The 11,003-nt window shown below is 41.8% G+C and overlaps 1 protein-coding gene across 1 annotated transcript in view; it reads right to left on the bottom strand.

The window, feature by feature from the left end:
• Positions 1-364: 364 nt before the first annotated feature.
• Positions 365-11,003, bottom strand: part of dnah1 (dynein, axonemal, heavy chain 1) — a 28,234-nt gene continuing 17,595 nt past the window's right edge. Inside the window, exons 54-77 of the mRNA XM_069678804.1 lie at positions 10,745-10,936; positions 10,437-10,604; positions 10,136-10,327; positions 9,585-9,716; positions 9,138-9,263; positions 8,877-8,996; positions 8,392-8,541; positions 8,138-8,298; positions 7,562-7,787; positions 7,254-7,449; positions 6,938-7,089; positions 6,618-6,814; positions 6,366-6,510; positions 5,995-6,153; positions 5,208-5,339; positions 4,931-5,101; positions 4,660-4,839; positions 4,250-4,426; positions 3,832-4,002; positions 3,517-3,647; positions 2,047-2,191; positions 1,328-1,534; positions 852-1,086; positions 365-486 (exon numbers count right to left, since the gene is read on the bottom strand). Of these exons, the coding sequence (XP_069534905.1) occupies positions 365-486; positions 852-1,086; positions 1,328-1,534; positions 2,047-2,191; positions 3,517-3,647; positions 3,832-4,002; positions 4,250-4,426; positions 4,660-4,839; positions 4,931-5,101; positions 5,208-5,339; positions 5,995-6,153; positions 6,366-6,510; positions 6,618-6,814; positions 6,938-7,089; positions 7,254-7,449; positions 7,562-7,787; positions 8,138-8,298; positions 8,392-8,541; positions 8,877-8,996; positions 9,138-9,263; positions 9,585-9,716; positions 10,136-10,327; positions 10,437-10,604; positions 10,745-10,936 (3,987 nt within the window). The remainder of the gene's footprint in view (positions 487-851; positions 1,087-1,327; positions 1,535-2,046; positions 2,192-3,516; positions 3,648-3,831; positions 4,003-4,249; positions 4,427-4,659; positions 4,840-4,930; positions 5,102-5,207; positions 5,340-5,994; positions 6,154-6,365; positions 6,511-6,617; positions 6,815-6,937; positions 7,090-7,253; positions 7,450-7,561; positions 7,788-8,137; positions 8,299-8,391; positions 8,542-8,876; positions 8,997-9,137; positions 9,264-9,584; positions 9,717-10,135; positions 10,328-10,436; positions 10,605-10,744; positions 10,937-11,003) is intronic.

Genomic DNA, 11,003 nt, shown 5'->3' with positions numbered 1-11,003 from the left:
GCCTTAAAGGAGCAGGACGTCTATTCAGTTCAGTGTTCAGCGAGAACTATGGACAAGGAGGAGCAGGTTGTTGGCTTGTGAGAATAAAGGAGGAGATGTATGTGGAAAGTTACAGTGTAGTATGTTGGAAACCACTGGAGGAGGATACATAGTGTTTTATAAAAGAAAATAGTTACCCAATATTACACTAACATGACATTATGAACAAATTTCACAAATTTAAGAAGTATTGTGGCTTATTTTTAGTGACAAAAAGTGTGTCTAAGCAGTCACAATTGTAATAGTCATTGTTGTGGGCTGTAAAAGTATAAAGTAAGTATAAAGATACAGAGTAAAGTGTATTTTTTTTATTGTGTGTTTGTATTTAGTAGTCCAGTGCACAGATGAGTGCAACTCCCCGTTTGATCCAGTGTCTCTGACTGTGATCTGTAGGCAGCTCCACTGCGATGACATAGTTGGTAGAATGACCGGTTGTAGACAGAGTCCCTACAAAAACATACAAAGCAGTTCAGTGACGTGTAAAAAATCCAAGAAGGTTAGTATTTTTCCATCCCTGCGCTAAGTCAAATGTTTCTGAGCAGTCCTCATGTGCCAGCACAAGGTGTTGGCTTCGTGCTGTGGGTGGAAAATACAGAGCAGCACATTTAGACGCTTCGTGAAACAGGACACTAACTGGAGTCTATTTTGGGTAAGTAATAAAACCACCAACAGCAGATACACACAAACACAAGCAGCTCGACACCAAGTCACTCTGAAAAACTGGGTTAATAACAGAGCAATCGCTTCAGTTCATCTCTTCCCTTAATTTAATAAATGAGCCTCATAAATCTCTGTGTACTGTGTGTACTAACCAGCACGTGTGAGGGTCTTGTAGATGGGGCAGACATAGACCCCAGAAGTTGGAGGTTTGTGACTGGGTTTGGGGATCAGCCAGATGACGGCCATTTCTGTGTAGAGCTCCTTGGGCCTGGACTCCATGAGTTGACCTTCCTGGTTATCCCAGCGAGCCCCCTCCAGGAATAGACCATGGATGAAGCAGCCCGTATTTGGTTTCTCTGTTATCTCTGACACTGACTTCACTATTACCTGAGGAAGAAGAGGTTCACAAAAGAAAGAAAGAAATTTCAACATGTCAGTATAAACCATCTTCAAAGAAGCAATGCCCGGTCTTTTACTACAAGTTGATATTCATGTGGTAAATTCAGAATGATAAGTATGTGTGTGTAATGCATATATCTATACCTCACAAAAAATGTTTGTTTTTAGCTAGTGAGGGAGAAACAGCAAAAAGGACACAGACTTACTGACAAACAGGTTACTGACTGACCTCAAAGTCAAATCCAATTGTGTCAATGGAGGTGCCGGTTCGACGGGCATAATTCTGGAGGGTTCCAGTGAGAAAAGCCTGGGGGAAAAAGAAGCCGCTAATCCAGAAGACAGGTGGAATGCCATTATAGATCCATCTCTGCAGGAAATTGATCCTCTGAAGCAGGTCTGACACCCAGGAGGCCAGAGGCTTCAGAGAGGGGTAGGCCTGGGGGCGGCAGACACACAACCAGTCAGGCAGTTATTTATTCTTAGAAAGCAGAGCACGCATTTATTACAGCAGGGCAGAAATTTCTCCAAAGGTTTATCTGATGCCCTGTTCGCTGAAAAACCTGAAAAGAGAAATACCTCTCATCCCCAACTACAAAGAAAACAAAGATGGATGTCATCATATAAGTTCAGAAAAGGAACCTCCCGCTGTCTACTTTGACACTTTGTGTTTGTATTAATTTAAAACAATCCTTCTGTGGCTTAGCGTTTGTGGTTCATTGGTTTTTCTTCTATGGAGAGAGCCCCTCTGCCTACAGGATTGCTAATGTATAAAATATGCGATTACTGTTTAAAAATGAATTTCATCAGTAGGCAAATTCTCCATTCCTTGATAAATCCTTTATTGTTTTACCATCTTCAATATGTTTTGCTACTAATGTTTTAAAAGTGATTATAACATTGGTGCCCATAAGTGCCCAATGGTATTTACAACTGTAGTATGTGTCTTGCCTTGGCTTTCCACATATCAGGCACCAAGTTGTTGAACAGGCTGTTGGCCATCAGCTCCAGTTCTGATGACATCACCACTAAACCCTTCAGCGCCTTCACAATATCACTGAGACTCTGAGAGATAACCGCCAACAACTTGTTGTACCTTAAACACAAAAGATAGAAGCAGTGAACAAAGTACAAATGATTAAATCATGTTATTAATGTATCCTACTACAGTAGAAGCCTACTTTTAAACAATTACAAGAAACGAGCATCCCTCATTTGATTAAGTTGAGTGTGATATAACTTGATAAAACCTGAAATTTAGATACAATTGTAAAAATGTGACAACAGGAACTTTTCTAATAAGTAACTAATACATTAAAAAGTTCCCAGATAATAATAATTCATGGAAATAAATGAATTCTTTGGTAAGCCGAGGAACAAACAGTGTGTGAGTGCACAAAACTTAATCAAAATATATTTACAGATTCACAAACTCTGAAACTTACTCCGGACAAGTTGCAGACATCACAAGTTACAGCATCATGTACACAACCAAATAAATAAAGAGTTGTTATTATTACAGTTTCATGACTAAGCCTTATAATTATTGTTGGTGACTTTTGAGAGCTACAGTTACATTTGGATGAAGTGAGCTTAATATTGTCACAGATGCAGCACAAAAGTTTTTCTCAGATCTCAAAGAGTAACCGAAGTGTAAACATTTGTCCTGCTGCTGGATGAGTGTTTGTCTTTAAATATAGTGTAATTACTGTGTATCTTTGTAAAATATGAAGGACAGCTTCATTTGCTGGTATCAGTACTCAAGAGACCTCCAAGCTGATCCAACTAATTAACTGATTAACTAATAGACACCGTGTTGTATCATAACACTTCTAACAGAAGCCCTTTTTACACTGCCCGTTCAAGGCAGGATTATTATGCCTATGTTACGTTCCGTCTTTTATGTAGAACGCAGGCGTAATGGTGGGGCAAAGTCGTTCCGCCTCTGAGCCAGGACATCGGAGGAAGTAACAGAGGCGAAAAGGCGTCTGTGTAAACTGCAGAGCTGGCAGGGCGGAAAAGTGCTGTGTATGTGTATTTGAAGCACGCGCTGTTTGTTTACACCTCGCACACGTTTTGCTTCCGAAACACCGGAACACTATTTAAAAACATACACTGGGGCAGCTTTACGCAGCCGTTGCTTGGTCCAATGTAAAATGACAAAGGTGGCATGAGGACGGAGCTTCGTTGTGGTGCTGAGGCAGAACTGCAGTGTAAAAAGGCTAGTGACAACATGAGGAATACATAGAAAGAAAAGTGTCTCACACACAGGAAATGCCAACTGATTGTAAATCTCACAACATTTTTTAGCCAGGATCATGAGTGTACAGCAGCAGAGCACAGTGATGTGTATAATTATATCGAGGAGACCTACAGTCTGTAGTTTGGGATGGTTTCTTTAAGTACAGCCTGTTTTGTTACCTGATGACCTCCTGGATGAGTACTGTGTTCATGGACTCCTCATAGAGGACCGGGTACTTTTCCATCACCTCCTGAACACTGAAAGGCTGAGGAATCTTTTCCGCGATGCCTGCCACGATCTCCTCCACTATCTACAGTACAGAAGAAGATGATCATCAATGAAGCATAACATGTCTCAGCTTAGACCAGGCTGGTGGAAAAGGTGTGCAATCCAACAAACCAGAGATGTGGTTTCCTGTTGTCCCACACCTCTCAATCTGGATTCACTTTGTATACATACTACATTATAATATTACAAGAAGCAGATATTTGTACCTCCTCCAGAGTTTTTCCCCCAGCAGATGCAGCTCGAGGCTGGAGACGACCAACAGCTCCCAGCAGGGCGAAGGTCTCATTCTGGGCAAAGCTGATGTTAGCGTTGTCGTGGAGACCAAATATCTCAGGTGTATCATTGATGGGCAAACCACGAATGTATGCCAAGTAACCCTAGAGTCAGAATTACCATGACAACAGATCAATCACTGAAAGATGCTTTAATTTATCCAGAACACTTTGCATACTACAGCACGTCAAATCACTCATTATTGTGTATACCTAACAGTCAGTCACCCTCTGATTCCAAACCCAGAGAGAATATATGCATTAGTGGATTTAAAAAAACTGATGCAGACAAATGTTAAGTCCAATGCACGTTTTTATCATAATGTTTTGAACTCTTCTGCCTTTCTCGCACCTTGATATCCAGATCTGTGTCTATCTGCCGGTAGACACCAGACAAAGAGTAGACGTGATCAGCAACAAGCACAGAGGGACAGTAGAAATCCTCCAGCACACTGAGCAAACATCGTCTGTCCCAGTCATCCGTCACGCGGCCACCATAATTAATCTCCCCAGCAGTGTATTTTAGTACCTGAACAGGTGGAGAATAAAAATGGGACATGCTTTAAACACACACATTTCCTGGTTGAAACAAAAACATTTCATAATAGAAATACTGTTAATAATGGACGTGTAATGAATGAGAGTGATAATAAAAAAAGAGGGGAAAAAGCAACAAAAGACGGACAAAAGAAAAGAAAAAATTTAAGAGACAATCATTGAATAGTTGTAGTTAAATATAGTCAGAAGTCTTGTCTTCCTCACCTTGAATGGGATGTCCTGGTACTCATCCAGGAACATTTTGAGTTGGCTGATGCAGATGTTCAGGTCTCCATCGGTGAACTCGTAGGGAATGTTGAAGCCCAGTGGACCGAACTTCCTTCGCTCCAAAGCGATTCCATGAAAGAGACACAGAGAAAGGAGCAAAGACTTGAAGTCTGTTACCTGAGGAGAGAGGAGAGGAAGAAATTGGAGAATACTACATAGTTGCCAAAATGGAAAAGGCTAGTTAATAAGTAGGATGGTGAGAGAGGACCTTGGTGGAAGAGGAGATAAAATCATTGGTGAGTCTCAGATAGGTTTTCTGTAGATTGGCCTTGATTCCCCTGGGAGGCTCAATGGTCATCTTTGACCCGTTTTGGAGAATGGAGACTGGGAACTTGTTGCTGGGAAGACTTGTGAGCCACATACGGAAGTCCTTGTGCACCTGTTTTGGGGATGCCCGTTAAGGTGCCCATTTGCAAAGTCAGCGAAAGGCTTGTCTAACATACATTACTACTCTGGTTTTATGATGTTAATGCTTATACTCTGACCTTTACTGGGTCGATGTTCTCAATGAGTCTCTCCAGGGAAGGCATCCAGCTGGGAGCCAGGTGACAGTTCTGGAAGAAGACCCACTGACCTTGTTCCATGGCCGCGTGCATCATGGTCTCAGCCCAGGGACCCTGAGTCACACCAGCAGAAGAGGAAGAAAAGGCAGATGTGAAGACAACAACAAGTGCTTTGCCAAAGAACGTTCAACATAAGGCTTTAATTTAAGAGGCAGCATCCATGTTTCCTGTAAGCTTGATCATTATTTAAGAAGCGGGCAGCGTGGATACAGCACATCAACCTAAAGCCAGTCTGACATTGTAGGATTTTGAAGAGTGCTCAGTGTAGACAGAAATTGAGTACAGGGTAATGCAACTGCCGAGGATGAAACAGCCGTTCTAACTCACATAACTGCATGTACTGTGATAAACACACACTAACACCTCTTAAACAGCCACAGGGGTAGTGTGTTGCTGGGAAAACATTTAGCCACTAGGCTTCAGGTGTTTGGACGATGAGTCAGTATTTTTTCAAAAAAATGCACATGATGTAAGTGTTTATTTTAGCTCATCTATGGTGTCCTGATATCTATCTGTCAAAGCAGTATATCACATTGTCCCGGCCTATGGTCAGAAATAGAGAAAACAATTAGCACCAAGGTGGCCATTCTTCTCTGGCCAAGACAAATGAGAATGGCCTGGTTCTGTGAGAAAATGATTTCCTCCAGGGTCAGACAGAGACAGTATTTGAGAAAGAGAGATAATTCCAGGGCATCCCCCTGGTCCTGACCTGGCCCTGGCCCAGAGAGATGGCACTCATTTTCTTGGAGAACTGCATGACGTCAGCAAACTTGTACAGGTCAGCAGCAGGGTCAGTGCCAGGGGAGAGGACGAAGATGAGCGGAGTAGAGGGGGAGGACTCCTTGAAGACTACAGACAGGTCTGACGTCTGTGGGAGACATGGGGAAAGATGGAGTAAGAAGCCATACAGACTGCTATCACATACCGTATAACCATAGAGAATCTTCAGCTGAAGTTAGCATTGTTCCTGCTATGTTAGAATTACCACACTTCTGAGCCACTGTCACAGATAAAAGAATAACGTTGTGTTTGAACATACAGAAGCATTAAGCATAAGTACAGGGAGGACAGGGACTCTACCTGAGGCTCTATGAAGCACTGCCCCAGATGAGCTGAGACAAAGTCCTGCAGACCTTGAACGAGACAGTCAGCCCTCAGACAACGCAGGACCAACAGCTTCTGAAATGAGTCCAGCTCAGTGTCCCACACACCTGGGAGCGGCTCCCTGTGTGAAAACATACGCACATGCAGACTATATTAGATACTGACAGCTTATGCACAGCTGAAGGGACCAAGCATGCATTTGTTAACAAAGTGGTTATTTATGCCTGCCTGTGAGGGTGGTTGCTATCAAAGATTCTCTTGAAGCCCTGCAGATGTTCACTGAAGCTCTCTGCCAGGGTACTGAAGTTGTTCAGAGCGCTGAGGCCCAGGATGTCCTGCCACACTCGATCCGACAACCAACTTACTGCTGGGTTAGTCAGCTCTTGGATGGGCATTCCCCCAGATAGCAGGTAGCGCCACTCATCCTACCACAGGGACACAACACAGATTCATCAAATGTCCTTACATTAACCTGTATTTTGTATTGTATGAGTTCCTACAGGAAATTAAAGACAGCAGGTAGAGGCGGCAAACTCCCCTGTGCTCACCATATTAATTTTGTTATCATTCATCATGATACGAGCACACAGGAGGAAGGCAAACATTAGTTTGTGCTTCTCAAACAAGCTGCGGCACACATTGCTGTACAAGCTGAAGGTGAAAAATTCATTGATGTTGGCGATTCTCTTCTCCACCGTGTCTGTAAGACACATGTTGAATAAAGTCAGTGGAAATAAATATATTTAAAACATCTGATTCCAAAGTCATTGACCAGTTTAAATGGCATCTCTATCTGCAAAAACTTTTGTTTTACAATAATTCATACCTTTACAAAGTCAAGTGTACTGTGGAATGTGTTTCTACCTGCTCTCTCAGAGTTTGCAATGCCAGCCATGAAGATGCCAAGGAACCACTCCAGCGAGTACTGGTACATGGGGTCAACATTGGACAGGTCCGATACACAGAAGAATAGGATCTGTGTGCGCACAGCCACAGGCACATACTCCAGACGGGTGGCGTCAATGTCCTGCTCAGTCTGCTCTGCTGCCATCACTTTAGCCTGCCAACACAAATCATGTTAGTAGAAAATACAAAAACAGTGGATTATTAGTTTCATGGTATCATATATGAGGTTTGTAGATGATTGTATGTGGTAAAAAACTCTGACTGACTTTGATCTCTCCTGCTTTGATCTTGGAAGCCTCCAACACTTGGATGAGCTCCTCATTGTCTACAGGGTTTCCTTCTGTGGAGCTGAGGCGGAACAGGATCTCGTCTTCAATTTCTTTTAACTCCTGTTTCATCTTGGCATTGCTGATGATCAGCTGGTTCTTAGCCTCCTCCAGGTCTGAACGTTCCTCAGCCACAACCTGGCCCAGCAACTGGTCCTCTAGACCACTGTAAACACACAAAGAAAGACGCAAACAGAAAGACTATGATAACTATGAAAATAAAGTTTAGATACTGAGAGTTGATTTTGGAAGTTTTTTTTTCTTCACCTATCCTTGAACTTTTTAGCTCAAACTTTGAATTGAGATGTACTTGAGTCTTTTTTTATCAACTTCATGGCTGAGATAAGCAGTAATAACTACACTGACAGACACAGCTGTTCAGTAGGGTCCATTAGGATCAGACTTTTCTGTCAGAGCTCAGCAGTGAAGGAGCATTGCTGATAGGACTGTAGTATAATGAGTATAATGTGTTCTTAAAGAATGGACTTCATTCCCTTTTGTCTAAAAACTTGTTACCTTGGTGACAGGGTAAAATTAATGAGTGTGACGTTGGTGGAGACTTCTGGAGAGTAGTGTGGGTTAGGCAGCTTGGTGGTGATGTACATCTTGAAGCCTTCATGGTAAGGTATGACTGAATCGCCCAGCTTCAGCATTGTACTGCCTTGCTGCTTAAATGTCTACAGACAAAAATAGATCAGTGTATGGTAAATATTCGCAAAACACTGTTTTACAGTGCTTATAGTGATTGAAAAAGTTGTGTGTGCATTCACCTGTTGCAGCAAGACGGGTTCCAGGGCAGGGTCTAACTCCTCTCCTACATTCTCCAGGAGGCAGGGTTTACCAAAGCGAATGGCGTTCTCAAGACTGCGGAGGAAGTCCCGGTCACTTAGCTTCATAGCCTCCAATCCATTGTCCCGCTCCTGAGTAACAACAGGAAGCAAGCATGACTGAACAGTGGATCAAAAAGAACTGCAGACATTGAGAAGCTTTTCATAGGAGTTGTGGATGATGTGGAAGAAGAGATAACACCTAATAGCAGCCAAAGCAGGTCGTTGTGTGTGTAATGAACGTAGATTAACATATCACTGTGTTTGCTCTTTACTTTTTTAACTCTGTTATATCAATTACTGATACTTGTAAATAAAAGTATAAATACAAACTATATATGTGATGCATTGCCACTTTTCAATTTTTGTTGTCTCACTGGCACCCTCTGCAGTTACAGTCGGATCACAACACAGAAAAGTGGCCTCACCATGTTTTTGATCCATGTGTTGGCTTGCCCCTGAGGATCAATGAAGAGAGCCCAGCGCAGAGAGAACTGGGTAATCACACCATTCTCCACTGAAAGGTTATCCTTGGGCAAACCTGATATCTACGCACATAGAAACAACAAAGTGTGATAAGCAAATGGGTTAGTTAAGTAAACTCTGAAAACACACACAAAGTTTCAGAAGACAGTCTGATGTGATGAAAAGATTTAGACCCTGAAAGTGAGTTGATGAGAGGTTCTGACCTGCCAGGAGCGGATCTTGACAGGATCTCCTAGAGTGTTGATCAGGTTGGGTTCCTCAGTGTGTGGAACACTTAGATCTTTGAAACAATGCAGCCACTCCTCTGCCATGGCGGCCCTGTACTCTCCCTAAACACAAAAAAATGCAACTTTGTGCAAATCATCTAATCATCTCTAAACTGATTACATCAAATACTGTATATTTAAGTAAAGAAACATACTGAGAGAGAGTGATATACTATCACTTACCTAATAAAAAATACACTTATAATGTTACTTTATGATTGTAATAGGCCAGTTGGCTATTTTCCACAATTCAAGCAGTAACATATTGAATAATAAAAATAAGCACATGATTTTGATGGGAAACATGTATATATACAATACATCATGGGTAATGCAACTTTCTTTTTGTTTTACAGCTCACACATTCACTGAAAACCCACTTACAGTGAAGGGTCCGAGGTATGCTACATATCCTGCAGATAGAAGCACATCGCCTGCCACATTATTGACCATGTAATCCAAATGTTGCACAGTTTCCGTCCAACGCACCTTCTCATCGGCCAGTCCGCCTATAAGCTGGAGATCAATGCATCAGCATGACAAAACAAATTATATGTGGAGTTTAAATAAATACAACAAAAAATATTAAACTAGTATATCTCATATAAAATTAGATTTAATATACATTTACTTCTCATGTTTTCTATAATTTATTTATTATGCATACATACTAGTCCTCATATATTCCAAATTGTTCATGAAGGTTTTCCATAAACATTATAAACTGTACATTTATGCAAACTCCTTTAATGTAATTTGTGTTGTATATACCAATGTAGCAATTTTGGTTCTATGTTATTTTTTCTTAATCATGTTTTCTACCTGTCTGTATCCTGTTCCTAAACATCTCTGTTTCTTGTGTTGAAACAACGCCAAATTTTCCCCCTTAGGATATATGAAGTTTTGTCTTATCTAATTTTATCCCTCCTCCCAACCTTGTCAGCTCTGACGAGGCGGGCCTCACACAGTTGAAACTTGTTGTCGAGCTCATCTTTTTTAGCCAGACACTCTTGGTACTTGGCCTGCAAAGTGGCAATGCCGCCTTCCACTGCTGCCAGCTTTTCATTGGCATCATCCAGGACTCGCTGGGTAGCCGCTAAGTCATCCTGGGCCTCCTGGAGAGCTTGCTGTGAAAATATTGACATGATTAATGACAAGATTACACTTCTTTAAAAACTTGCCAGTAAAGATGTGTCCTTAAAAGAGACATTGGCAAATACAGATTTTAGTTTTTACCCTTTTAGGTTCCACAGCCTTGGCAATAAAGTGATATACATGCATGGCTCGCACCCACTGGCAAATGGAGGTACAAGCTTTGGAAACCTTGGCAATGGAGGCTGGCTGGAACTCTTCATTGTCTATGTAGGGCTGGACTAAGTTTATCACACTATCAGGAATATTATCCTGCAGAAGTGATTAGTGGCAGAAAAAGCTGCTGTTAATACACCTCACAGCTTCAAAGCATAAAAATGAAAGAGACAATAACCATGTCCTGAAAAGGCAATGGTAACATTCACTATTCATTAATCATATATGTGCTTTACCTTATCATACTTGAAGAGGCTTTCCAGAAACTTGCCAGGGTCTTGGAGCAGACCCTTACCAGGTTCCCAGTAGTCATCGATCTTTGTGCCAGGCTTCTCTCCAGGAACCTTTTTTGGTTTGATGCCCTTCATAATGCACACTGCCTCAATAACCAGCTTTACCCCCTGTGGAGGTCGCTGCATCCCTCGCACCTGCGGAAAAAAATCAATCAAGAATATTTTACGTATAAACTAACCATATACAATTTAAAGAATGTTC

This window comes from Semicossyphus pulcher, unplaced genomic scaffold (genome assembly GCF_022749685.1).
Source record: "Semicossyphus pulcher isolate SPU_LCO1_2020_fin unplaced genomic scaffold, fSemPul1.0.p SCAF_3, whole genome shotgun sequence".
NCBI classification, from domain to species: Eukaryota; Metazoa; Chordata; class Actinopteri; order Labriformes; family Labridae; genus Semicossyphus; species Semicossyphus pulcher.
Note: the sequence above shows the minus strand (reverse complement) of the source record. Positions and strands in the feature narration are given on the sequence as shown.